The following is a 27,528-nucleotide window of genomic DNA, read 5'->3' as shown; positions in this document are numbered from 1 at the left end:
CAAACAGTACCAGGTGCACAGGGCATTCTGTGACGGCCACCAGGTCTAATTTACACCCAGAGAGCCATCAAAGCAAAGGCTTCCAAAGGCATTCCAAGCACAGAGCCCCTTGTGCAATCTGGGCCACCTGGACTCAAGGCCAGCGAGGGAGGAGGACAATTGAAAAGCACTGGGAGAGCTTTTAGCATTGGAGGGAAAGAATGACAGTTGGGAAGAGGATCTTTGAGGTAGGGAGGGGGAAGCAAAAAGAACAACAAAGAGCCCCCTTGCAAGGGGCTGTTGGGGTAAGCCTCCCGCCTATGCTGGGAGCCAAGTCCCAAGAAATCTAGAAAGCTCTGCATAGACCCGTGCCACAGGACACCTTTGTCTCCCGGAAATAACATCAGGCAACCTGCCTCCTCTTAGAACACGAAACTCTGTACTATCTCTGATAGGTCGCTGGGAACGAGGAAAGTCTGTTGCAAATGGGTCACATTCTAAAACAAAAATAATAGTATCTGGCAGATTGATGGACTCTGACGGGGGGAAGAAGGAGTCAAAAAGACGGAACAAAGATGCCGTTTGTGAAGATCGGCTCGCGGTCAGGATTTCACTGTTTTCTATGGCAAAGGAACCCAGTGAAAAGTTCCTCCTACTGATGAATATTTTTCTACAGTCATTCAAAGTCAGAGGGCCCAGAGCTTCAGATTCTCCCTCTGGAGGAACCTGGAGCCTGTCCCCTGAATAATGCAGAACAGGGTTACATGGCAAAAGCAAGAGGCTCCAGGGTCCCAGTAAGCAGCGGGACAAGGAACGGGTGCAGGGGACACACTGTGTTTTCAGCTCGGATTCTGTGATCTTTCTGCCAAACAGGGGTTTGCAAAGCAGAAGCTTCCAGAGAATTCTCATACTTTCTGGCTTATTCTCTTGGTGTTCTTCTTAACAGGAATCAGCTGTTTGCCTGCTCACTCATCCAGCATGTCGCTGGGGAGCAGTTAGCATCTGGTCTGGCTATTATTAAAAACAAGAACATCCCGCTCTGTCGGGAGAACAGTACCCGTGTAATAAAAAGACAGCGATCATTTGCATTCAGGACCAGGGACGTGGTCCATGAAGTGTCTGCTCTTCCTCCCTGCCAATGCTTTCCAAAGCCTCCACCGTGGGTCTCCCTCTCCTGAAACACAGAGTCCGGGCTTATGTTTTCCTTCCTGGGGAGGCGAGGATCTCTGGTCCAGAACTCCAGTGTGATAAATCTGAAGCCCTTTTTTTTTTTTTTTTTTTTTTTTTTTTTTTTTTTTTTTTTTTTTTTTTTACAACTGCGGAAATGAAAAAGTAAACAAGACTTGAGCTGCCTTGGTATTTAAGCTCTAGCCTTTTGCTGTTGTTTTTGTCTTTTTCTGTTTTTGAGCACTGGGCCAGGAGCCTGGAGGAACCATATAATATAAAAAATCTTGAGAGGTTTTATTAGCCAATAAAAAGCCTTAGTTCCTATTAACCACTTAACTCCTTGCTCAGATTCAGCACTTGCTTCCTTCCTAGTACTCCTCTGCCTCCCAAGGCCCAGAAGTGCAAGTTGGCCCACTAACCTCTCTCTGCACAGCCTGAGTTCACACTCTGTTCTGGAAGTTTCAGTAAAAAAACTGTTGTCAATAGTAATCTTGGCATTTGTCCGCTGCCAATGCACCAAGGACAAGAGGTCCACACTCACATATGTTTTTGTTCTTCCCACAGATCCCCACCCAATTTCCTCAGTACCTGCTAAAGGGACAAAGCCACCATGACTTTCACGATCTTGAATACTAAATATCAGAGGAAAGTTTAGGCCAAAGGTGTGACCAGCAGAAGCCATGACCCTCTCTCTCATGTGGAGCCGGGAGAATGAACAGAAATGAGAGAGAGAAAGTGAAAGTGGTCAGTTGCTTGACTGGCTGGAAAAGATGACATTCTACAAAGTCAATGGCTTGGCGTAGGAAGGGGGGGGAGGGCGTCCGAGGCATTTAAAGCCTGCAGACACTTTGTGGGCACTCCCACCCCTGTCAATGCTGCGCTGTGTGTTGGCTTTTTTGCTGGCTTTAAAGAATAAATCTGCACACTTACATCAATCTATTACGCGATTCTGCTTCGAGAGCTCTTGCTACCCCTGCCTGACACACCATCTCTTACTGCGCTAACCCCTCATTCAGGCTAACTCTAGTACTTCCGGTGCCCCAGAAGTTTCCTAAGACCTGCAGAGCACACAGCCACTTGAGGACTGCTGTTATTTTTGTTCTGGTCCTAACTCAAGTTGCATTCCTTTGTTACTTTGCCTTCCGGTAGAATTCTTTGCTGGAAGTTGTGTTTGCTTGCTTTTGTTTTACGAGAATGGCAGGTGGAATGCTTCACTTTCTAGCAGCTCGAGTGGACCAAATGAGCTGGGAAAAACACATAGTCAGAAAGAAGTGAGCGGTTGGCGGTGGCTTGTTGGGTAAAGTACCAACAAGTAAAATCATGAAGACAAAGTTGAGTTTGCATGCCCAGAACCCACAGGAAAGCAGGTGGGTGTGGCGGACTGTTGGTCATTCCAGAGCTTTTTGAAGGTAGAGACAGGGAAAATAAAGAAAGAGATCCGAGATGAGCTGGCAAGCCAGGATGGCCATCTCAGTGAGCCCTGGCTTCAAATGAGAGACCCTGCCTCAATGAACACAGTGCAGAGTGATTGGAGATGATTCCCTATGTCAACCTAGGGCCCCCACATGCATGCACCTCTTCCCCATATATGTGTAAGTACACACACTCAAATACACATGCGCACCAAGTCCACACACATGGGGATGACAGGAAAAAAAGAAGCAACATTTGCAAGGCTAAAATAAATACTTAAAATAAGTTTTTTTTTTAAAAAAAAAAAGCCTGCACTAAGTGACCAGACATCACTGTGACAAGATAAAAAAAATGAAGAAGTCTTAGTAAAGGTTAGGTAAGTTTCCCGAATTGCATCTTCCTGTTTTCTGACTGGCTGAGCCTCTCTGAACGACAGGGCTGGATTGAGTCACAAGAGGCATTTGAAGGAAAGCATTACAAAAATTAGTAATGACCTCTTCTTAAAGGTCACGCCCAACACGCTTTTGTTAACCTGCTGCTCCTTGTCCATGTGAAGAAGAATTAGAAACTATGGGGCAGTGGTGCTTCTCCCAAGCCCCTGAGAAATTACAGTCATAACAAACACCTCTGGCAAATCAATGCCATCCCCAGGAGTGGTTTGCTTCAGTTTCTTTAACGGCTTGCCTTCCTCCCTTCTGGTGTGCTTGCATGGACCCACCACCACCACTACCACCTCCCTGGTCTATTATATCTTTACCCAATCTAAGTTTTGAGGAAGACCTTTTAAAACTCCTTTTCCCAAGATCTCCAGATTGAACAGCTGTGAAGTCCCTAAGAAGTCCCAGTAAGGCTGATCGGGGTGCATAGGAAGAATGGCAAGGAGGGAGGAGTCTGTCGCCTTTGCTCGGAGCCCAGAATTTAAATGGCAGTTCCTACCTGGCCTTTCTTAAACAACTCCAAGACCAAGGAGAGAGACCAGAAAGGGCAAGGAGAGCCATGGGTGGGGGAACACGTTGCACTGTGCATAGATGAGCAGCCCTGGGGTAGCAAGCAGGGTAGACCCGTCCTTCAGGACGGGATCTAGGAGCGAATGTGTGAGGGTTTATGGTCTTGCATGGGAAACCTGGTGAGACCAGCAAAATCACAGGAGTCAGCCAAACAGTCCTCCACCTTCCCGGAAAAAGCGAACCCTCAGGCGGTAACACTGTTGCCCTAAGTCACCCGCTTTTTCAGTGCCCTCAATATTCTGTTTTCTAGAATGGTCTCTAACTGATCTTCACAGACCTGGGACCGGGAATGAGGCCAGAGTTCCCTGCCTCTGACCTGATAGCACATTATAGAGGTGGTGGCTTAACACACAGGAATTCGTCCCTGCTTCCACAGTGCCTCTTGGTTATGTCTGTATTGTGTCTCATCCATTCTCAGAAGAAATGGGGGGAGGAGCAGAGAGTCTGCACTGCTGGAAGACCTGTGCTCACTGTGACCAAGGGCTCCCCGGCATTCTCCTTTGCTTTCCAGACTGTTTTCAAGGCTCATAAATACAAACATGTGGCTCTTCAACCACATCTGTGGATAATAACTTCAGGGGCTTCCTGTTTACATGGCGATACCCATTGCCCGGCCAAATAAACTCTGTCACAGAGAGCTAAGGTGTTTATTGGGCCAGTCTCGGCTGGGATTGAGTTAACAGGAAACTCCCACTCTCACAGAAATGTCTCATGATTAAATATTTGGGACACGAGGGGTCAAAAGCACCGGAGAACTGACTTTCTTCTTCCGCCTGCTGCTGCAGTGAGAAAACAGAGCAGCCAGGGGGAAACGCCAGCCTCACGGCAGCCTTCGGATCAGCTGAGAGGCGGCAGAGGGAAGTACAGCAGGAACATTCTCCTGCTCTAACCAACCCCGAGGTCCATCGGGTGAAGGGATGGATAAAGGTCCGCATGCGTGATGGGAAGCCCTTCAGCCTTCTGCTAGTGACCTTGGCTTAGTAGGCAGCATCCCTTCCCATCAGCTCAGTTATACCCTCATCCCAGTACCACAGAAGACTTTAGGCAAAGCCTCCAACCCATGGAGATGCTGCCCATTTGGTAATGCCTAGAGGTATTTTTGGTGGTGGGGATTGAGAGGTTCTCTTAGCATCCAGTAGGTCGAGGTTGGGGCTGCTGACAAATGCCCCTCAAGACTCTGGACACAGCAGAGAACTCTGAACAGAGAACAGAGACACGTGTTTGTATTTATGAGGCTTGAGAACAGTCTGGAAAGCAGAGGAGAATGCCGGGGAAATGTCCACGTCAAGGTCTAGACAATTAGCAAGAAACTTAAGGTTCAGAGGAGTGAAGGGACGTGGCAGGGGACAAAACAAGAGAGAGCGCTTCTGTGCCCCTCCCCATGCCTTTAAAAGCCACGGGAATGTTTAATTGAAATAAATAAATATTCATCTTGAAAGAGTTACAAACAAATTCTCTGGCCAAAGCTCAGCCATATTCTTCTAGGATGGCTCTTCCCCTAGAAATAATCTGCTTCCAGGATTTCTTGGGGAACAGCCCTCTTATGGGAAGTCACTACCATACTGGGATAAAGAAGCAATATGGCCAGTGACCTAACATCTCTAACCAGGGTCTCTGGACCCCTGCATTAGAACCTTGGTAAGTCAAAACAGACAGACCATGAAGCAAGTAACTTCTCAATCTCATGGAAAAGGAAGGACTTACCAAAAATAAGCACTGGCCAAAAAAAAGAGAACAAAACCCCCAAAACACAGTTAGGTTCCCTAGCAGAAAGCTTCTGAGGCCAAAGTCCTTTGGGCCAAGGTCTGTTTTAATCATCACTGGACTTAGGTTTTTATTTCTGAAGACCCAAAAGGAAGTATAGGAAGGAAAATAGACCCCTCCCTCTATCTGGGCTGCCTGGGATCTGATTAAAGCCAGAAGGGGGTGGTCTGCTGCTGGGTCCCATTCTTGTCTCAGAGGTCTACACACCTGGGCTCATCCAGACCTGGATTCAGGGGCTTTGCAGGAGAATGGCATAGGCACCCCATCATCCTTCAGGCTCAGGCACTAAAGACATGTTGATGGCTGGAGTTTCTGTCTGCTCCCCCAGAAGCATGGCAAACAACAGCACAGTGCCCCCCACCCCCCGCCACAAGGAATAAAGAACCTCTGCTTTTACCTAGCTCTGGTACATCCTGGAAGGTGTAGGCAGGAGTAGATGTCAGACACGAACGAGAAAGGACCCAGGATACACACATAACAAAACGAAAAACAAACAAAAAAGCCTTTTTATTGAAAATTAAATTCAAACTTCAAATTAATATTACAATCATGAGGGAAAAATGCCAAATAATTCAATTTACAGTTGCAACATACAATACAAATAGTCCCTTTGAAGTCCAGAGTAAACTCATCCACAATCATGACCTGGGGTACAAAGCAGAATTTGTACAATACGTGCATGGAAAGCAAATCTTGGGCAATAGCAATCAGAAAAATAAAAAATAAAAACAAACGCTGTATTTACACAAAATGCTACAATTTTTTTTGTTGTTCCACAGAAATCTAAGAATGGTAGGCATATCAAAAGACATGGAATTTTATTCAGAATACCTAAGAAATTACTGTAAGTTATGGTTTTGGCTGGTATATTTTTAAAGTACTGCATTACAAAGCAAACAATTATTTGTAAACATGAAGTAAACAGACAGCTATGAAGGTTCTCACATAGGAAACAAGCTTTGTTTTAGATGCATTATCTATTTTAAGAACAACAAATTCAAAGTCTGGAAGAATCGTCTTTTATTGTGTATTATTCTTTTCAAGACTGTGGCTCTCATTGCTTCTACTAATGCTCTCTCTGTAGGTTTGTCAGTCCCTTTCCTTGGAGTAGACGGAACCCCCAACATGGCTCCTCCCTTCTGAATCTACCCTGGACAGTCTCTAAGGGTGTGGAGATGTTTCTCTGTTTGTTTCCCAAGGGTCTCTGCGTAAAGGAGGAGACAGTTTAGAGAGCAAACAGTAGTTAATCTGTTAAGTCTCTCATTCCCTAACCTAAAACTAAAACCATGGTACCTGATCTGAGCTATGGCCTAGGTTAAAATTTCTGAGACACTGAAGAGTGTTTTTCTAAAATCTGGCTGTGCCAGTCCTACTGTAAATCCCAGGGATGTTTGTGCCCCTTCGAGAACTCTCTCTCTCTCTCTCTCTCTCTCTCTCTCTCTCTCTCTCTCTCTCTCTCTTTGTGTGTGTGTGTGTGTGTGTGTGTGTGTGTGTTAGGGGGTGGGGAGGACATTGGTTAGTACACATAGATGGTTCCAGAAGTAAGTAAGACATTGCTTTGGTCTTAAAACCAGAAATCATACATGTGGCCCAGTGCAAATGGAGAGTTAAAGAGACGAGGGAAGAGGAAGGGGATTTTAAATCCTAGCCGCACCCCCCCCCAAAAAAAAACAAACAGAAGAAAGAATGGGTTCTGAGTAATGGGAGCCACCCAGTGAGGTGGCCGACAAGTGGAGAGAAATACTTGAAGTTTTCTCAAAGGGAGGGCAGAGGGAAACAACCTGTTTTCAAAGTGTCTCAGGGTTGCTGCCTGCAGCCACTACAGTAACCTTTGGGCACTAGTGCATCCCCTCTAGTCCCTTAATATGTGTATTGTAAACTTTAAGAAGCCCTTTAACATTAAGAAATAATGTACAAATATAGTACCCTTTTTTAAAAAAAAAATTAAATAGGGTGCAGCTGGCACCGATGGTAACATCTTCATGTCAATTAATGCAAGCTGACAAGTGTGACCAGACACTGGCTTTTGTAAGCGCTGCTGAAGTGGAGTCAAACAAACACGGGGACGGTGGTGTGCTTCAAGCTACCACACGCGGCAATAAATAGCATCGGTTACGACTTCCCGCTTGAGAAATACAAAGTGGCTTATCTTTCTGAACATACTTGGTACACAACCTTTAGAAGGCAAAGTGTTTTTGGTTCAGCGGGGGCTTTCTTGCCCCCTCGATTTGTATCAGAAGGAGTGAGGAGGGTTCTCAGGAAAACCCAGACTGGAGGCACACACAGGTCCACCTGCGCCCAGACTGTCCCACATTGGGACAAAGGTCAACCTGAGAAAGGACAGAAAGCAAGGGGGTCTGGGGGGCGGAGGCAAGAGTCTGCAGAGTTCTACTTAGGATGACTCAGGATTCAAAGGAAGGGGGACCCACCCTGCCCCACCCCCCACCGCCTGTGCAGGAATAGTGCTGGCATCTGCCTAGTGATGTCATTGAAGAATCCCTGGCTTGGATTAAGGATTCACACTCAGGGATTGACTGCAAGGGTCCAAGAATGGTCAAAGTGCATCCTCCTGGAGGGCTGGGTCTCAAATTCACACGCAGTGGCGGACACCAGTTGGCACATGGGCTTCCCTGCTCTTGGCCCTCCCTAGCGACAGCTGCTAATATCAAGGGATTCGTGGAGGTTCTCATAGGCTGTGTCTCCTGACAGCAGCCACGGTGGCCATGACTTGAGCTGACCAGCTCCCCTAGGACAGTGACTTTCATTCTGCTCCTTGGAAGGCCGCTGGAAGCCCTCGTTGGCTAAGGCACTTGGGGTTCCCATGAATGACTGTGTGGTAAGGCTGACAAGGGCAGAGTCCTGGTGTGTCGGAGCTCCCTACACTACACGTGTCGTGATTGAGCCTTTACCACATGTGTGGCTTTCAGCTGACTAGCTTCTCAACCACGAAGCCTGCGATTTAGAGTTTTGCTTAACTCTCTGAGACCACAGAACACTTTTCTGCAGTTATTTACTTGTGCTTGGCTTTTTAATACGACAAGAACCATAAAGACCATGCCACCACCACCATCCCCAAAAAGAAAGAAATTAGGAAACCACGTGTTTCCAGCATTTCATGCTGGTAAAGGGACCACATTAAGTTTTAAAGGGCTACAGGTCCGTGGGTATTTTGTTTTTGTTTTTTTTTTAATCTTTAATTATTGCTTTAAAAGGTAAAAAGCTGTATCAGAGGCAATCAAAGATCTGAAAGAATGAAACAGCATTTCCTTCATACATCACAAATACAACTACACCTAAAATATTTGGAGATGGAAGTGATCTTCAAAAGCCACATTGTGCCTGAAGAAATTGAAATTGCTTAGCAATATTTCAGATATGGCTCTAGCCCACTGAAGAAATTTGTTATTTAAGAAAAAGCACTTTTAGAGACCGAAGTCAACATATCATTACACTAAGAAATGTTCCAAAGGTCCAAATGTCATTAAATAATTATAAATATATCTTTAAAGTTATATGACCATTCACGTTAGCAAGTTACCTCAGATTTTACACATATTCATAATTTAAAAAAAGAAAAACAAATAACACACAGCCAACTCAAACACTATATCATTATGGCTATAATAAGGTATTGCCATTTTCAGTTTTGCATAAAAGGGAGACGGGGAAGGAAAGGGGGCTCGGGAGGAATTCTTTTTGGTTCAATGGGGGAAATGGGGGAGTACAAAAAAGTAAAATAAAATAATCTATCCTGATCAGTATTTCTGAAGTCACTTTCTTAGAGTAGGAAACAAAGATAATAAGTGAACTTAAAAGTTCAGGCGTGTGCCTGCAGCAAGTCTGAGGGCAAACCTTGGAACAGGCATTCAGAATGGACAGCCCTGGATGCGGCATTCCTGCTACCTCTGCCCTTTCTGAGCGCACCACACAGCCGGCTTTGCAGGCTGGTCTGCAGAGCGCACCGGCCCCTACACAGCCGAAGCTGTGGTTTCAAAGGACAGGGAGGAAGTGGCTTGGCTCTTCTTCCTCCTGAACCCGGAGTCCTCCTCTCTGAATTGGCAAAGGAACAGGTTACTTGTGAAAACAGACCAGACAACAACACCTTTGACCATTTGTTCCTTGGTAAAAGGGACATCTTAAATAGTAAACAACACGAGACCCAGTTATGACTGTCTCTACCCTCTTGGGGTTGCAAGATCACTACTAGGGAGTGACTGAGAAATCTTCTAGATAAACTAATCAATATACATATATATGCACTCTCTTTATATATGTATATATTAACACATGTGGGATGTGACCCCTGGATGCCACTGGGCCACAGCTGAGGAATTTCAATATGGTCGCCAGACAGATTCATCCATTCTGCCACTAGAATTCAAAACGGTTGGGGAACTGCTGTGGCTTCCATCAGCGTCAACACCATCATTCTGGTTAGGCAAATTTGGATTTAATAGCGTGCTGCCATTCGAGGTGGTGCATGGCGGAAGCATTCTGGAAGGAGACCGGTCTCCTCCCGGTACCACGGGGAACTGATAGGGCGCTGACGAAGTGCCATAGTAGAGATATGGCGTGCTGCTGGTCTGGAAGGGTCCACTCTGGCTTTGGGAAGAGCCGGGGTAGGGTGGTGGCAGGTAGGTGTGGTAGTGAGTGGTGGCGGACATGCCGAGGGACACGCCTGACGTGACGGGCGGGGTGTAAGTAAAGGTAGCTGGATAGTGCATTCGTGGGTTGGAGAAGCGGCTCTCAGTGAGGGATGAAATGCTTGGGAACTGCCTGGGGTCTGAAAAAGGGCCCAGTTCTGAAGCACCTAAAAATTATAACAGAAGATGGGGAGGGGGGGAAACATCTGTAAATATCAATTAAAATGATAGAATTTTTACAAGATTTAAGAAAAAAAAAAGAAAGAAAACTTTAGCTTTCTCCCAAGGAACAGCAAGCCACAAACAGATTTTCAAACGCACTGCCCACCTCGGGCTTGGCTTTCCCCACGTTACAATCTTAATGACATTTATCCTTAAGTTCTCCAGCCCCGAAAATCCCGAAGGACTTTTTAAAGCCAAATGTATGCTAGGCCCTGTGCGGAAGCCAACCCAACACCCCAGTCACCAGATCTGTCACCAGACTTTAAGTCTGGCTCTTCACCGACACCCCACCTCTCTTTTTGTTTCTCAGTACACTTCAGGTATCTGACATGAAACTTGTACTAAATCAGACCAACTCATTTTTCCTAACTCAGTGTAAACAAATTCTAAAGATTTATTAGTTTACCCCAGGGGGGTGGGCTTCTTTGTTAAGATAAGTACATTGAACAGATTCCCTCAACATATTCCTACTAATTCTTTTTAAAAGAATTTAAGACCTTGTTACGATCCTCATTGTAGTCATGGTAAAAAAAAAAAAATCAAATCAGATTTCAATGTAATCTAACACTATCTTGCTTCTCTGGGGGTGTTGGGGAGAGTCCTCAGAAATTCTCCCTTGAGTCATAACTAAGTGAGAAGGTATTGAAGGTGGGGTGGGGTGGGGTGCGTGGGAGGGTGGAGGGGGTGAGGACCTAGACAGTCACTGCCTTTCAGAGTCTTGAGTGACACAGAACCTGATTTAGGTCGGGTGCCCACGGCAACTTTTGTAACGGTTTCAGGCCGAGGAGAGATTGCCTGAAACCCTCCACTAAAGTGGATTTTAAAAGTTTTGGGGGGCTTTAAAAGCACAGAAGCAGATATGGCTTCCCTCTGGAACTTCCACATTTGAAGCTACCAGTGTGCTTCCGTGGCAGACACCTCTGCCGTCTACCTCCTGAAAGCAGAGCTAGAGACTTTGCACGTGCAAGCTAGTCTTCTGAAATAGATAAAACTCATAGCTACGATCTTGGGGTTCCTTGTAATTTTCTAGAATTGACAGAATTATGGCAAGCCCTTTGGTAACATCAATGTCGCTCGCTAAGACTGTGACTCTGAAGTTTCCCTTTCCTTTCTGACTTGGCTTTTCTGTATCTGCTTTTGCGGCAGGTTTTAGCTGCAAGCGAAAGTCCCTCGGCCCAGTTGGTCCTCAGCTTTTCTTCTGGGATAATCTGATGTTTACTGAAGGGATCGTTCAAATAAGTGTCCCGAAAAGGCCGGTTGGCTGGTGGTTGGTGTTTGTAAGAATGCCCGGGGCTTGTACCTTCACCTGGAGCTGGGATTCAGGCATGGAATGCATTTGTCATACAAAGTAACTGCTTGAAAGCAACATGGGGTTAACAAAACCTTTCTCTCACAAACCAGAAGCCAGCCCAGCCCAGCCCCCAGCAATTGTGAAGTCTCACCTGCCTGGCTCTTCTTGCTGAGAGAGGAAGGCCAGAGGCAGAAGTCAGACGTGGCAGTATCATCATCTGGAAAAGGAGGGGACGAACTCTAAGTTCCCTTCCAACGCTAGCATTGACATCTGGTCTATGACATTAATTCCAAGGCAGGAGGAGAAAGAACGGCCTTGGGGTGTGTGTGAGGGGGTTCCCACCCCTCGTTAGTGCCTTCCCAGAACCCACCGGCCCATCTGCAGAAGGCGCGCAGCAAATGAACTGCCTCCAAGAGTAGAAGCAAACACTTTCAAGATGACAAACTGAAATGCATGCAGCAAGGCGCTTAGGGTCTGCTCTTTATAAACCCCTCCCTCCCTTGCCTGTCCTCTCCCTGCCCCCTCCCCCTAATGGAGAGTTGGATAAGACCCAGTTTTAGGCGATGCTGTGCAAATCAGAAACGGGGGCAGATGAGAGTACCCACCTCCCTGCCCTGTATTTATGGCCCGCTGCAGACAGTGCGGACCCCAAGCAGAGGCCACAGGTGGTCCTCAGCGGCCTTCTTGCCCCATAGCGTCTAGATGGAGGGGCCAGCCTAACAGACACAGGCAGGTCACTTCCCTGTGCAGGAAGTTCAGTACCCAGAGCACATGGCCAGAATAACTGTAGTCATTTAAAAAGGAGAGAAGTCACACATCAAATGTCAACATTCTCCCCGCCAAGCAGCACAGACTTCACTCACAGATAGGCAGGTTGATGTTTCTTTTTAAGGCTTCTACATGTTTTTATTTTTCCTTAAAACTACGTTTTAGGAATAATTAAAAATCCATATGGCTTCGCTTATTTTGATGCAGAAATTTTTATTAAAACTCTTTATGGGGGACCCAGCTAGTAAAGTCTGATAAGGCTTTGTGTTTTGTCCAACCACACGCCTCTATTTTAGCTGCTACATTTTGCTGACGTTTTTATTGCTCGGCGGCTTATGCCAAGATCGTTGTAGTTTTGCGGTTTAGAGACAATAACTAACACAAACCGACAGTCACCTTTCGATGGGTGAGCTCTGCTTGGGGTTCATTTGTCATCATGGAAAGCTATGGGGCAAGTGTCTGCTGGGGGGACAGCCTGCTGGCCAGCCACTTCTCTGAGGCTGTGACGTCTTGAAGACCAGCTCTTTCCTGGCTGAGTGAACGGAAGTAGACTAGAAAGGAACTAGAAGAGATTCCTTGAAATCTAGGAACAATGGCGCTTTCTGGAGTTTGCTCAGTCGTTTCATGTGAGCAGGTGTTATTTCTGAAGCTCACTGCAGTGTATTGGGTGTGAAGAAATAGGAACTTTTCATGGATGATGGGCAGGTGAGAAGAATCCTAACAGAAACCCCAGTTTATTTACAATCAGTGTTCCAGAGGGAAGAAAGGCAACTACAGTTTCTCTCCCTGACTGAGTCTGCACCTGAACTTGCCATCTGTCTTATACGAGTGCTGTGGTTTTTTTATATCTCCTTTTTGGGTGATTTTGACAAGGACACTGCTCCTTTGTGTCATCAGCCACATTACAGCCACAAACTTAAAAAAAAAAAAAAGAGTTAAAAACACATACTGAATTGGCTACGGGAAATGTCAATTTGACTTGTTAAAAATGCCCACAAGACGAAAGCCTGGAGTATTCTATAAGTATAAACCCATCTAACTTTGTGCATATGCAACCCCTCTTCCCCGGTGACAGGCCTGTCGCCTCGGAGCAACCCAGACATCTTAAAGCTCCAGCTGCTGTCATCGACTGAGTAAATAAAGCTAAGGTCATTCTTTGTGCTGTTGGCCGTAAATGATCGTGACCACGTACAAGGTACAGTAAACTACTGAAAAATGGAAACAGCCAGGAAATTGAGGGTTCTACTAACCACATGAGACCTGGTTGGAAGAGTCTCAAAATTAACCTAGGGTGCAGCTTAAGTCTGCAATCCAGCACCAGAAGGCTAAGGTAGGACTACGACATGTTTAACCTGGACTACATAGTGACTTCCGGGCTAGTTTGAGCTACAGGGCTGAGATCCCTATCTCAAAACAAAAATCAAAGCTTCAAAATGGTGTTTCAAGTGCCTGGTGCCTGACAGAAGTCAGTGAACCTCCAAGATGACGCATCTTCCTGATAGGCTAGTTTGACTCAACCTGGGGATGGAGCAACACTAACACAGTAAACCTGAAAAACGGGGCAGGAGGGAGACTGCACACTTGGGTGACTTTTTGGAGGACTAAAGATGATTTCCACAAAACTTTGTAGCTACCAGCTGGGCAGTGCTGTTGTGCATCTTTGAATCCCAGCACCCGGGAGGCAGAGGACGGCCAGCAAATCTCTGTGAATTTGATACCAGCCTGTACTACAGAAAGGGTTCAGGACAGCCAGGGTTGTCTTAGGAAGAAAAAAAAAAGTACCTATGACACTTTATGCTGGTCAGTGTGCACCTGGTCTCCCAAGTTAGCCATGGATCTCCTGCTGGTCAAAGTGTGCTAATGAGAAAGTCTAACCTTCCCATGGATTGTCATCAATCCACACTTGACAGCTAGGGGAGTCCAAGTCAGAGAGGAGCCCTTCACTCAATCAGCATCCCCATACAGTGAAGCGCAGAGAAGGAAGCAGCGCCAGAGACAGACACCCAGTCTGCTAAGAGAAGACAAGCAGTCTGTTCTACCCTTGAGGAATCGGGTTGAACCGATCACAATCCCCCTCCCCACTTCTCTCACTTTGTCTAATTGGAAACTACCTAAGTAGGCTCTTTAGTTATCTCAGTGTTACCCCAGGGATAATTACCATTTGGGGCGACCCTCTTAATGCTCCACTCTAGCCACATTGTGGATCTAATCTGATAAACGGCAACCAGTTTCAGTTGCTCGGGGTACAAGAAGAATGGAATCCAGGTTAAGGGCTCCATCCCTTGGGATGCCCTGGCTTCCTACAGATGCGCTCTGTTCTGAAGCTGCTGCCTCCACTGCCAGCCACAGCTGGACAGTGTGCAAACAAAGGCAGGAGCTCCTCACAGGCTCACACAGACTGGGAAGGATACATTTATAAAATGCACAAGGCCCAAATAAAAACAAAACCAAAGTTAAAAGGAGGAAAAACCCCTGCCTCTCCCCACAAGGTCTGTGAGAGGAAAGCCGGCAGGCTCTCCTTACCTAGTGGGGTTTCTGGAGTCTTCGGAGAAGGGGAAAGTGTGTGAGACCCAGACAGGAGGAATACAGGAGAGCCTCGGACTTGGCTCTCCAGGCCTTTTATCGCTACCACAGCTCTGTCATGCTCTACTCCCCAGTGCTGCTTACCCTGGATCGTGTCTGACTCACAATCAAAGACAACTGTGAAAGGCACAGATCTCTCCTGTCAGGGCTTACGAATGGGAATACTCAATCTTCTCTTTTTTAAAAATTATTTATTCCTTTTGTGTGTGTGTGTGTGTGTGTGTGTGTGTGTGTGTGTGTGTGTGTGTGCTATACGTGTATACCCATAATGGCTGAAAGACATCACTGGCACTGAGCTATCTTTCTGGCCCTCCTCCCTTTTTGGAAGTACTGGGGAATCAAACCTATAGCCTCCGGCATACTAGACTAGCTCTCTACCACTGAGCTACAAGAGCCACAGCGCAGTAGCTAATAATCGCCATTTCTAAGCCCTATCTTTAAGATACATGTATCATTTAGTAGACCGTCGCTAAACAGTTGTTATTGAAAACAGCAAAGAGGTCTTTACAATCAAAGGAAACTGGAGTTTGGGGACAGTAAAGTGCTTGTTACTAAGGGGTGTCAGCTGGGAAACGGGGTATGTTAGCATCCCAACTAAACATTAAGCAGAACCGACATGACCCAGCCGAAGGAGCAGACAGAGGCAGAAGAAATACATAGAGCCTTGAATCTAACGGAACATCGGCACATTCAGAGCCCGTGCGTGCATGAAGAACACCACCATGCGACAGGAAAAGCCAGCAGCCAGGCAGCCAGGTGTTAATTTCAGAGATACTTTGGGGGCAGTTACATGGCAGGAGTTATGGCTTCAACAAATCTCAAATAAAGCTCATGAACTTTTTATTAACCTGAGACATCCTTCCCGGGCACACCGACCACACACGGCCGACCCAGGGCTGCTGTCCTCTGCTTGCAGAGGCTCCTTCCGCTTCAATACTTCGGCTGCCCCATCCCAACTGCCCGCGTATGGAACAACGTCCTATTTGGCTCCTCTTCCAACAGTAGTACTTCTCTGCACGGCCCTTCTGAGCCCGTGCTCGCGCCTCCGCTGACTTATTAGCTGTTTCTTGGTCTGTTCTGCCTCACTAGAGTCAGCTTTGGGTGGCACGGGATTTATTTTATTTTCCTCTCACATCCCTCCTGGAACCTAGTACATTGTAAGAGCCTCAAATGAATATGTGTGTGTGTGTGTGTGTGTGTGTGTGTGTGTGTGTGTATGTATGTATGTGTGTGTGTGTATGTATGTATGTATGTATGTATGTATGTATGTATGAGCGGTTGAATGGAAAAACAAGGGGATGAGCTTAGGTGTCAGCACCTCTGTGACATGGCCAGTACAGTCGCAACACAGTAAAAATCAGGCATCAAAAGCCCTGGGGAGGGCTGAAGAGGTGGCTCAGCGTGTAAGAGAGCCCACCGGTAACTCAGTTCAAGGGGGTCTGATACCCTCTGGCCTCTAGGGCACCTGCATACACATAGCATGCCCCAAGTCACGTAGCCACACAGTTTACACATAAATAAAAGTCATAATTAAATCTGTTTTAAACACGCTTTGGGTGGCTCACGCCTGTAATCTCAGGACTCAGAAGGTGGAAGCATATGGAAGATCACCGTGAGTTTCAGTCCAGAACAGACAACACAGTGAGTCTGAGGCCAGCTTAGCTTAGGCCAGTTACATAGAGAGATACTGTCTTGACAAAACATAAAACTATTTAAAAACAAAAACAAACAAAATAAGCAAAACTAAGCAACGCTGACACCCAATCTAAAATGTAATTTAAGTGCATTTCATACCTAAAACCTTGCTAAATGCTCTTTAAAAGGGACACCAGGCTACTCGCAGGATGATGCAGTATGCATGCATCACCTGACCGCATACTGCAGATGGAACGCCTGCCCAGCGCTATTTGCCACTGAGAAACAAATGTCCCTGTTTCCCTAGCATGCTAGTCCTTCCTTCCTGACACCAGCCCTACCTCAGAACCAGCATGCATGCAGCTGCAGACTGGAAAGACCCTGGGGAAGAGATGAAATTGGTGGGGGGATGGGGAGACTCAGATCAGAGATGCGATGCGTGTCCTTCCAGCCAGTTAGTGCACTTGTCCCTGCTCAGGAGCTTGGGCCCGCCCACTGCTGCCATTAAAGTCATGGTATTTATTTGGAATCAGTAAGGTAATGGGGACAGAATTTGAAACTTTCTGAATGTCTGCACTTGTGTAAACATTCAGCATTTCAGAATCATTAATCATCATTGATGGGGGTTTTAGCTCAATCAACAACCATTGATGGGTGGAGCTGGATGTAAGGGCACTTGTCTCCCTGGCAGAGACCCTTAGTTCCATGGTTGGAATTGGAGGGATAAGGAAATGTGTGTGGAGGGGAGAGAGAGAGAGAGAGAGAAAGAGAGAGAAGAGAGAGAGAGAGAGAGAGAGAGAGAGAGAGAGAGAGAGAAAGAAACATTGATGCATTGATGGTCTTGACAGATAAGACATAGGGTCTCTGGGTCCCTGAGGGCCAGGGGCAGCAGGGACTCCAAAGGGTCCTCCCGCCCCACACCCAACACCCTCCCTCCCTTCTGCTGTCTGATGAGGCAGAAAGTGAGGGGTGGGGAAGGACACAGAATCTGCACTCTCTACAAACACCAGGGAGAGGGGACTCTTTTGCCTGCAGAGCTCCCTTTCCGAGCCAAGGCAGAAGAGCCAGAAAACCACGGATGGCCACCCTTACCACGTGCAGACAGCTCTACCACCTCTGGTGAGGCACAGCGAGTTACTGTGCAAAGAATGTGTGGAAATGAGAAGGAGCCTGAGCGTGCATGGAGAGTTACTTTCCACACACAGACACCTTGTCCCTCAGCCCCTCAGGGTGCATATGCTTCCTGCTGATGTGACACATGGGGCTCATGGGTGGGCTACGCTGTGGCTACCCCCTCAGGGTTCCCAGACCAAGGTAAGCAAGCACCAACTGCAGAACTCACGACCGCGGAAGAACACCCCGCCCCATGGTGTGCAAATCTGTATCACATTCTTATCAAGCATCCCTTGAATGTTTGTGTCTATAAGCTTACCCTGCTCTTTAGATTAAAGCATAGCCACTGGCATTCACATTGTTTTTAGATAGGTATTTTTATTTTGAAATGACCCAGCTGTTTCTCTCCTGGGCGTACACCACAGCGTTCTCTATACCCTACCATACCCCATGTTTACTGTTGCCTTATTCATTACAGAAAAGAAATGGAATCAGCCCAGTTGTCTATCAACAGATAAATGGATAATGAAACATATATGTGTATATGTATACGTACATATACATATACATATACACATATATGTCACATACTTAATTCTAATAATAAAGTTGAAAATTTGTAAGAAAATAGATTTAGACTGTATATTATTAAGTAACGTCACATGATCTCCAAGAGAAACTATTTTCACTCTCATATGTAGAATGTAGTCAACAATATGTGCATCTATGGAAACAAATGTACATACAGGTACAGTATAACATGAAAGAAAACAAATTAAATATGAAGCAGTGAGGAAGGACAGAATGCAAGCAATGGACACAAGTCATAAAATAGAATATAAAGCTTTTATAAGTCTAATTCTATCATGGATTTTTATTTTGTTTTTGATGGTGGGTAAGTGCATAAAATTTATTCCGTACTAAAAGTGTAACATCTAATGTGAAGCTTCACAGCTTCCATTCTGAATGTCAGTTCTAACTGTCTAGAAGTTCACTAAGTTGCATAGACCATGGGCCTGGTTAATTTGGGTGTGCAATAATTTTTTACTTACTTGCAAAGTTTTTATAATAATGTTTATTTTAAAAAGTTGTTTTGTTAACTTAGAAAAATAAAGCACACTAGAGAAATGAACTCGTGTGTGTGTGTGTGTGTGTGTGTGTGTATGTGTGTGTGTGTGTGTGTGTGTGTGTGTGTACACGTTGCGCAGGTGGATATGCATGCCTGGAGGTGGAAGCCAGAGATTGGAGTTCATCTATTTGTCTGGCCTGGCCAGCCAATAAGCTTGAGGGACCCACCTATTTCTACCTCCCCCAGAGTGGGCTTTCACATGGGTGCTGGAAATCTGAACCTGGGTCCTGAACCCCATGCTTCAAAGGAAGGCACTTTCCCAAGTGAGCCACCTCCCCAACACACCCTTCCTTTAGATGGTATCTAATATGTCATGGGAAAGACAAGTGTGTCAGAGTTCTGCTGAGCAAATGAATGATAACTTGGTCTCCAGAAGATTTGATCCAAGAGTCGAATTCAGATTATACACAAAACACTACCCTGCATAGTCACACCTAGATTGGAAAGGCATTTAGACCATCTGTCCCCGAATTGATGCCCTCATACTAAACATGACTAAGCGACACAAAGTTTAACTTAGCTTCATGACCTCATAAGCAGGAAAGCACACATTTTAGGGAACGCAGAGGAACACGCTGAAGAGAACAGCAGAATGAGAAATGGAACCAGTCTTTAAGACAATAAAATAACTAGCAAGCGCCATAGTCTTAGGCATAAAAAAAAAGTGCCTCGAGTCTCCAGTATAAACATTTATTTTCAGCTTTGTAATAAACTGTGCTTCCTACAGCATGCTCCCAAATGCAGGCAGACCAGCTGATCCTAAGGCTAAGAAAGTCTGTTACATGGGAGACAGGAGAGGGGCGAGAGCCGGGCCCTGGCAATCTCGAGAAACACAACTCTTCTTTAAACCCACCCCAATTTTAAGGCTATTGCTGGAATAATACACTTCCGCTTTGTGGAAGGGGAAGGGGCAGACGGTAAAAGACGTGTGAGCCTCTGTGGATGTATCCAGGGACCCAGGGCAGAGGAGAAGGAAGGAGCCAAAAGCCGCGAGGGTGGAAAAGTGGGACGACGGTAAGAGGGGAATGATCTCGCTAGGCCTTGATTAGGAACATTTTAAAGGCACGGTGGATAGTCTTTGAAACCAGATCCACTGCAGGAAGGAGGCCAGCACCCAGGACACCCTGTCTTTCAGAAGGGGCCACCCACGGTGCCGCGAGTCATATGACTGCTCTGTCACATCCTGAAGCCATTTCCAGCCCATGCACACGTCTGAGCTCCCATTTAGAGAGGATGGGATATATTGGGAACACACATATGGAAACACTTTCAGAGAATCAGTTTCCATGAAATTCATAATGAGCCAAGTGGCTTCAGATGTGGTTGCGTTCCTCCGATTAGCCAGGAAAAAAAAAGAGGAGGGAAAAAGGAGGAAAAAGGGGGCAAACCCACCCTTTCAGACCCTATTTCAGTTTCAGAAAAATTAAAAACCACTAATGAGTTATGGCTACAAAAACATGGAGCCACGTTTAAAACGGGAGGAACTAGGAAAACGAGGCAAAGAGATCGGAAAGCAATAGTCTTTAGCCCCTAAAAATAACAGCTTCTATATCGGTAATCTTATCTTGAATCTGGGGCGGCTTTCCTGTGACGGTATCTACCCCGCGCTGCGTAATTAATTTTCTGACATCCTGGCCGAAACCAATGCAGTGCGCATGCCCACACGAAGGAGCACGAGGAGGAGGGGAGCAGGGGCGGGCAGCAGAGGCTGCAAGACCCACAAGACCCACTCTTATTTGATAGCACATGTGGTCGATTAAGATTATTTTTAAAACTGCAAGTAAATGATAAATTGTTCCTAAGAATTTCTCTCTTTGAGCTAGAATTCAGAGAGGGTAGTCTGGTACTTTGCCGTGGTCTGAGCTACCGGTAACATGGACCGTACGGAAAGTAGCAATTTCTGAACTGGCTGACAGGTTATCTTTTAGCCACCAAAGCTTAGCTAATCAGAAGGAGACAAATAGGGACGTTTCTTACAGGACACCTATGTGATATTAGTGAGGTTAAACATATTAAAACAAACCTACAAAAACGTCATGTGAATTCTTAGATTAAACATGAGATTTGAAAATACTTTGCTTAGGGGGAACAGTGGATGTCAGTCGGCTGGGGGAAACATGGCGAAGGAGTTCTGGGTTTTCATTTGCCCTTTGGGGTGCTGCCGTGGAAAAGTCTGAGCAGCATTTCTTTGAAGCCTGGTGGCAAGCCCAAACCCATGGTGGAAGAATGCTCTGACCTGTCATTGCCTAGTTGATGGGCTGGCAATCAGAGCTGGTGATTGCTTAACCAACCAACCTTTGCTTTTCCCCAGCCACATAAGTCCCTCTAAGAGATGTGATATTCACAGCAACCCACGGGGTGAGCAGAGGCTGGCTCAGAGGGAAGAGCCGCCAGTCCACGGGGTGAGCGAAGGCTGGCTCAAAGGGAAGAGCTGCCAGTCCACGGGGTGAGCGGAGGCTGGCTCAGAGGGAAGAGCCGCCAGCCCAGCAGCGAAGACACCGCTGCCACAGCAGCAGATGGGATAGTTTCCATGAAACCCTTGCCACTTACAGTGTCAATAAATCCACGAAGGAGACAGTGTCACCCACCCTATTTTCTGAATGACAAACTTTTTAAAGTTGCAGGTGAGTGCGGAGTGGTCCAGAACCTGACCCTAGACCTGTGTGGCCCTGCTGCCATTCAGGAACACTGTCAAGTCAACTCTGACACACTGGCCAAGGATAAGAGAGGTCCCGGTAGACTGGGGGTGGAGGTGAGGGCAGAGGCAACCGTGGGGATGGAGCCAGGATGGGTGTGTTTGGGGACTGATGTCTGCCACCTTCTGCCCTACTTTGACCCTGCCCTTGAATATGGATATTATCCACATCGCTGATGTCCTGGAGTTGTGAGTCGCAGTAAATTGCACTTTATAATCCTTAGGCTGGCCGGCTCGTGTCATTGGAAAACAGTAAAAGCACACAGTGAAGAGCAAGCCTCTCTCTCCTTACCTCTTCTCTGCTGCCAATATCAGGGGCAAGCTGAAAAACCCACGAATCAAGACTGAATGATGAAGTTCCTGATTAGCCCTCACACGCAGCCCCAGGATCCAACAAAAATCTCTTATAAAGACCCTGCCCAGAAAGAGAGATTCACGGGGAAGAGAGATGCCCGAGGAAGAGAGATGCCCGGGAAGAGAGATTCACGGGAAAGAGAGATGCCCGGGAAGAGAGATTCACGGGGAAGAGAGATTCACGGGAAAGAGAGATGCCCGGAAAGAGAAATTCACGGGGAAGAGAGATGCCCAGAAAGAGAGATTCATGGGGAAGAGAGATGCCCGGGAAGAAAGATGTGTGGCGAGGGAACGGGGCTAATTTTCATACCCTCTCCCCTGATGCAAGACTGTATTTTGGAGATCGATTTTGACATCTTTGTCTTATAAAGTGGCAGCTCTACATCAAAGCCCAACCCAGTCTCAGACTAGACCTCTAGGGTGGTTTGAATGAGAAGTCTCCCATAATTGTCAGGCATCTGAATACTTGGTCCCCAGTAAGCGGTGCTGTTTTGGGAGCCTTAGGAGGTGTGGCCTTTGGCCTTGTGAGAGGAAGTGTGCCACTGGAGACAGACTTTAGAGTTTCAAAAGCCACATGCCACATTCCCAGTTAGCTCTGTTTCCTGTTTGTGGTCTGAGACACAAGCTCTCAGCTTCTAACTCTAGCCGCCATGCCTGTTGCCTTCTGTTCCTGCCAGTATGGACCATACCCCACTGGAACCATAAGGCCCACATAAACGCTTCCTTCTCCAAGTTACCTAGGTCACAGTGTTTTATCACAACAGTAGGAAGTACCGAAGACACCTCCCAACAGACCTCACGCTGATTCACAAGACAGGCCAGAGGAAGGAGGAGTTGGTTCCAGATGGCAGAATCACACAAATCCATTCTACACTTTTCCAAGACAGGCTAAGAGGGCTTAGTGCATACAGCCCAGCCAGTCCAGCCCAAGCTGCCCACAGCCCAAAGCCAGACCCTGGACCAGGTGACTACCTTTCTTTCTCGTTCTCATTTGCGGCTCGTGTGCTCCAGGTAACACAGTCAAACCAGACCCCTTTGCATTTGCTTTAGGGCCAACATTTTCCCGTTTCCTTTGCCTTGGCCTCCATCCTCTCCCACCCCTCTTCCTCGGCACTGGGGATGGAACCTGGGGCCTTTGACGTTCTAGGCAAGTATGTAGCCATCTATCCCTAGTCCCCTTTTATTTTTTATTTTGAGACAGAGTCTCCATTATTCACCTCACTCTGCAGGCTCCTAAGGAAATGGAACTTGATTCTCCTGAAGACTCCTGGCCCTCGGCCCCGCTGGGCGGTTAGGATTGCAGGCCTGCTCACCTGATCCAACTTGCCTTGGTGCAGCCTTTAAAGTCTTTCTTCTTGCAGCCTCCTCTCTTCTCTTGAAATTACAAGAAGCCTTTAAAACCTGCCTCACAATCCTGTCCTACTGGGAGCTCCCCCGACATTTCGTGGGCCCTAGCAACCTCACCTTCCTCCATGCTTCTTGGAGTCTCCACTTGTATCCAGCAGAGGTATGCAGAGGGACAAAAGCCACCTTGCCACCTCCACTGGCCTACGTTCTTTTGGAATTGGAACCCCATCCTACTTCCTGTGAACACCTCGAAACCTTTCTCAGAGCAATGGATGAATGATGTGACATGCGCGAGGGTGGCCTGCAAACCCTTGTGCTGCGGTAATTTGTGTGAACCTTCCGCCTTCTCCTGTAGAGTCATGCCTGCAGTAGAACAGCTGTGTGGTCCTGGGCCACAGGCCTCGCTTGAGTTAGCGCACACCCGCAGGTCTCCTGCAGCCTCCAGTCCCACGGTGAATCTCTCGCCCTAACCCCTGCTCCCTTAGCCTGCACATTTCAATATGGGCTCTCACTCACCTGTTTTAAAACCCTTCACTGTTTTTACATACATCTGACTTAATCTTCACAAAATGCCTATGAGGTAGGCGTGACAGGCAACAATGACAGAGAGGCCTTTTGTCAAGAATGGAAGCCCCACCACCACCACCACCACCACCACCACCACCACCACCACCACCACCTCCATAACCCAACTAGTTACTGGTAGGGCAAAATTGTTTATGCCCCCTTTCCACACTGGGCTTACCCTACTGGCACCTAGTACTTCTGTGCAAATAGAATTCCTGATAGCAGAGCACACAGAATCTCTTTCCAAACAGGCATCCTCGCTTGCTTTCTACTGATGTGATAGACACCATGGGCAGAAGCATGGGCATGGAGAGGAAAGGGTTAATGTCACCTTACAGGCTACAGTCCATCATCATGGGAAGTTAAGGCAGGAATTCAAAGCAGGAACCTGGAATCAGGAACTGAAGCAGTGGCCATGGGGGAACACTGCTTGTATCCCATAACTTACTATCCTGCCTTCTTAGATAACTCAGGACCACCCCTGCCAAAGGTGGCACCACCCACAGTGAGCTGGGACCTTCTACATTAACCATTAATCAAGACAATTTCCCACAGACTTTCCTATGGGCCAATCCAAAAGAGGCATCATGCATATTCTTGATTGAAGCTTCTTTTCCCAGATAACTCTAGTTTGTGTCAAGCTGATGAAAAAGCAACCAGGACAATAGGGAACCAATTAACCAGGCATGGTAGCGTACGCCCATAACCCCAGCACTCAGACAGCTGAGGCAGGAGGATAACAAGTTGGAGGGAAGCCTAGGCTATCTAACTAGACCCTGTCCTCCCAAAATGAAACAAAACAAACACCAGGAACAACCAATTTTTTTTCCCATGAGTGCTGGTATGGTTTCTCATGTGACTATGTAGATACAACGGCATCAGAAATCAAATATCACCTTCTATTTAACCTAAAATTGGACTTAATCTGAAAGGGTTCCTTTCCCTTTGTCACTAAACATTAGTCTAAAGCCAGGGAGAAGAGGCTGGGACTACTGCAAGCCTTATGTAACCTCGGAAGCTAAGTGTGGCGTTACTGTAACTAGTTCCTCTGACTGTCTCAAAGTTTTTCCACTCGAGTCCTGAACACAGAATTAACTCAAAACTTCTGCAAGAAAAACGTCCCTTTTAGAGTTTGATTTGGCATCCATTTCAAAGAACTGTTTGTATATTTTAGAATAAGGAGACTTCTCCTTTGATTGAAACCTTTCTTTTAACAATGGACAAGAGAAGATTTCCCCTCTGAATGACTTAAACAAAAACAAACACATCTTAGTTACATAGACCCTTGTTCTCAGAGTGATCTTTTTTTTTTAATGAGAAATCAAGTCCTACAGATTGTAAAGCATTTGGCAAAAGCCTCCAAACAGCAAAAGTTCAATAATGAAATTCTCCTTTTTGTAGGAGATAAATAAATACTAGCCTTCAAATGGGACTTTCACTTACTCTTCACTTGCTAGCATTCCATAGTCAGTACACACATACCACACACACCCCACATACACATACACACACACTACACACACCACACACACCACACACACACATATTCACACACACACTACACACATCACACACATGTACCACACACATACCACACACTACACACACACCACATATACCACACACCACACACACACACACACACACACACACACACACACACACACACACCTCCAGAGGACTTCATTCAGTGTTTATTCTTGGTGCTGTGGCAATAAACTTACCACCAATGAACCATCAACATCTGGTGGTGGTTGCTCCTGGCCCCTTGTGTGTCTTTGAGACATGAAACCCTCTGCTTCCCAATGATAAAGAGATGCACCTAACGGTGTATTGAGGTGCTGCTTGTTTTAATGAGGAGAAAAAGAGGGCCTGATGTATCTTGTGGGGTTGTAGGATAAGAGACAAGTGAAAAGCTGTCTAGTCACGGCTCTTCAAACAGTGGGCAATCTCTGCGTGCTGACATCAAAACCCAAGTCCCATTTCTCTCAGCGTCAGAATAATGGACTCTGAGACCACACTAGACATAGACCCAGATAACTCCAGAGAGAAAATTCTGCCAACCACAAGCAAATATCTGTTTCTGAGGCTATCAAGAAGGCTCAGTGTGTAAGAGTGCTTGCTTCGTATGTGTGAGGAGCCGAGTTCAGATCCAGAGCTCTGTAGACAGCCAGCTATGGTCATGTTCATGCCTATAACCCTAGCGCTACGGGGCAGTGGGGACAAGGATTCCTGGGGCTTATTGACTCGCTGCCAGCTTAGCTCCAGCTTAGCTCTCTCAAAAGCACGAGATGAGGGGTGTGGAGCAAGCCCCCGCAAGTACACACATTCACACATGGGCATGTATAAACCACATGTCTTCACAAATTTTCCTGTCAGGATGGAGTAAAGTAAGACTGGGCTAATTCCTGGTGAGGTCTCTCTCTTCCCTGGGTCAATATGTTGCGTTCAGTGATAGAGAGAATGCCCATGGCCTGCAAGGGTGATACGGTACAGATGTGGGCTCTGCCCAAGCAAAGGTCAGAATGGAGGGACCCCTGACTCTCAGGGCTCCCAGATTCTTCAGTAGGAAAAGGTGGGGATTCTACTTTGCTACACAACAGACAACTGTGAGGCTCCCCAACAACTGGCAGCTCTACCAGACACACTGTCTATGTCAAGAACGGCCCTTATTTACTGAAAGCAGTACCAACATTTCAGATGAGGCAATCAACTAACAACAGCTATGCTGTGCAAAAAAACACCCAGGTATTCATCCTACAAAACAAGCATGTAACATAGGCCAAAAGAAAATGGGAAAAGGAATCGGCGAGATGGTTCAGTGGGTAGAGGTCCTTGCTGCCAACAAGCCTATTGACCTGAGTTCTATCCCTGGGCCCCACACGGTGGAAAGAGAGAACAAATTCCCAGAAGTTGTCCAATGCACAATTCCTTTTCTAAGGAAACCTTTCATAGTTAAATGTAGCATGGAGACCAAGTTCTGTGAGTGCAACAGTGTAAGCCATTCCTTCTCACTGTTCTATGTCCTTTAAGCAATCTCTTTGACTAGAACTATTTAATTTTATGTCAAGGGTCTCAACTCCCACAGGGACATACATACGTACGTACGTACGTACACACACACACACACACACACACACACACACACATAATGCATAACACTATATACTTATGTAGTGTTATGCATAATTCAAGAAGCTTTGAATTTCTCTACCCCACACATAAAAAAACATAGACTTTACAGCTTCAGATTTCATTCATATGCATATTTTAAACCTTTCCAGCTAAATAGCATGTTTACAAAACCAAGAGGCAGATTATTTCCACCACCGTTTCTGGCTAGAGACAGAGTGGGTTTGACCCCTTTAAGGGTCCTGGGGCCCATTTCTCACGGGACCACGGGCTACTTTCCGAGCACTGCCGGTGTAATCAGGTGCGGCCTGGAAAGAAGAGGAGGATGCCAAGCCCCCTAAGAAGCCGCATGGAGCTGGAGCCTCTCAATAGTGTAACTCTGGGACTGGGGAGATGTCTCAGGCACTGAGCACTCGCCTCACACGCCCAGGGACCTGATTTTGAGCTCCCGTGTCAAGACAGGTGCAGTGGTATGTACTTGGAGCCCTAGTAAGAGGGGAGAGGGAAACACAGGATCCCTGGATTTCACCCGCCAGCTGCCACAGAGCTAAAGTTCCAGGCCAATGAGAGATGCTGTGTCAACCCAAAAAGCAGAAGAGGACACTGCAGAACGGCAGAATGATGTCTGAGCATGCATGTGTGTGAATACAATACACACATAATCACACACACACACACACACGCATTTAGGTCTGAAATAGAAACTCCTTTGAAAAAAA

General features: G+C 46.5%; 1 protein-coding gene across 7 annotated transcripts in view; it reads right to left on the bottom strand.

Annotated features, from left to right (window-relative positions):
- Runx2 (RUNX family transcription factor 2) overlaps nucleotides 1-27,528 on the bottom strand; it is a 312,262-nt gene that overhangs the window by 103,538 nt on the left and 181,196 nt on the right. For 2 of the 7 annotated variants that reach the window (XM_085679353.2, XM_048445224.3), the window contains 2 exons: nucleotides 11,638-11,703; nucleotides 5,818-10,140 (listed from right to left, as the gene is read on the bottom strand). The exons of 3 other annotated variants lie outside the window; for them this stretch is intronic. In XM_085679353.2, coding sequence (XP_085535479.2) covers nucleotides 9,665-10,140; nucleotides 11,638-11,703 — 542 coding nt within the window. In that variant the 3' untranslated portion in view covers nucleotides 5,818-9,664. Of the gene's footprint in view, nucleotides 1-5,817; nucleotides 10,141-11,637; nucleotides 11,704-27,528 lie in introns of those variants that run through there. 2 more of the 7 variants (XM_087897973.1, XM_048445225.3) reach the window with 1 other exon arrangement.

This window comes from Myodes glareolus, chromosome 18, assembly GCF_982192425.1.
Source record: "Myodes glareolus chromosome 18, mMyoGla1.1, whole genome shotgun sequence".
NCBI lineage: Eukaryota > Metazoa > Chordata > Mammalia > Rodentia > Cricetidae > Myodes > Myodes glareolus.
Note: the sequence above shows the minus strand (reverse complement) of the source record. Positions and strands in the feature narration are given on the sequence as shown.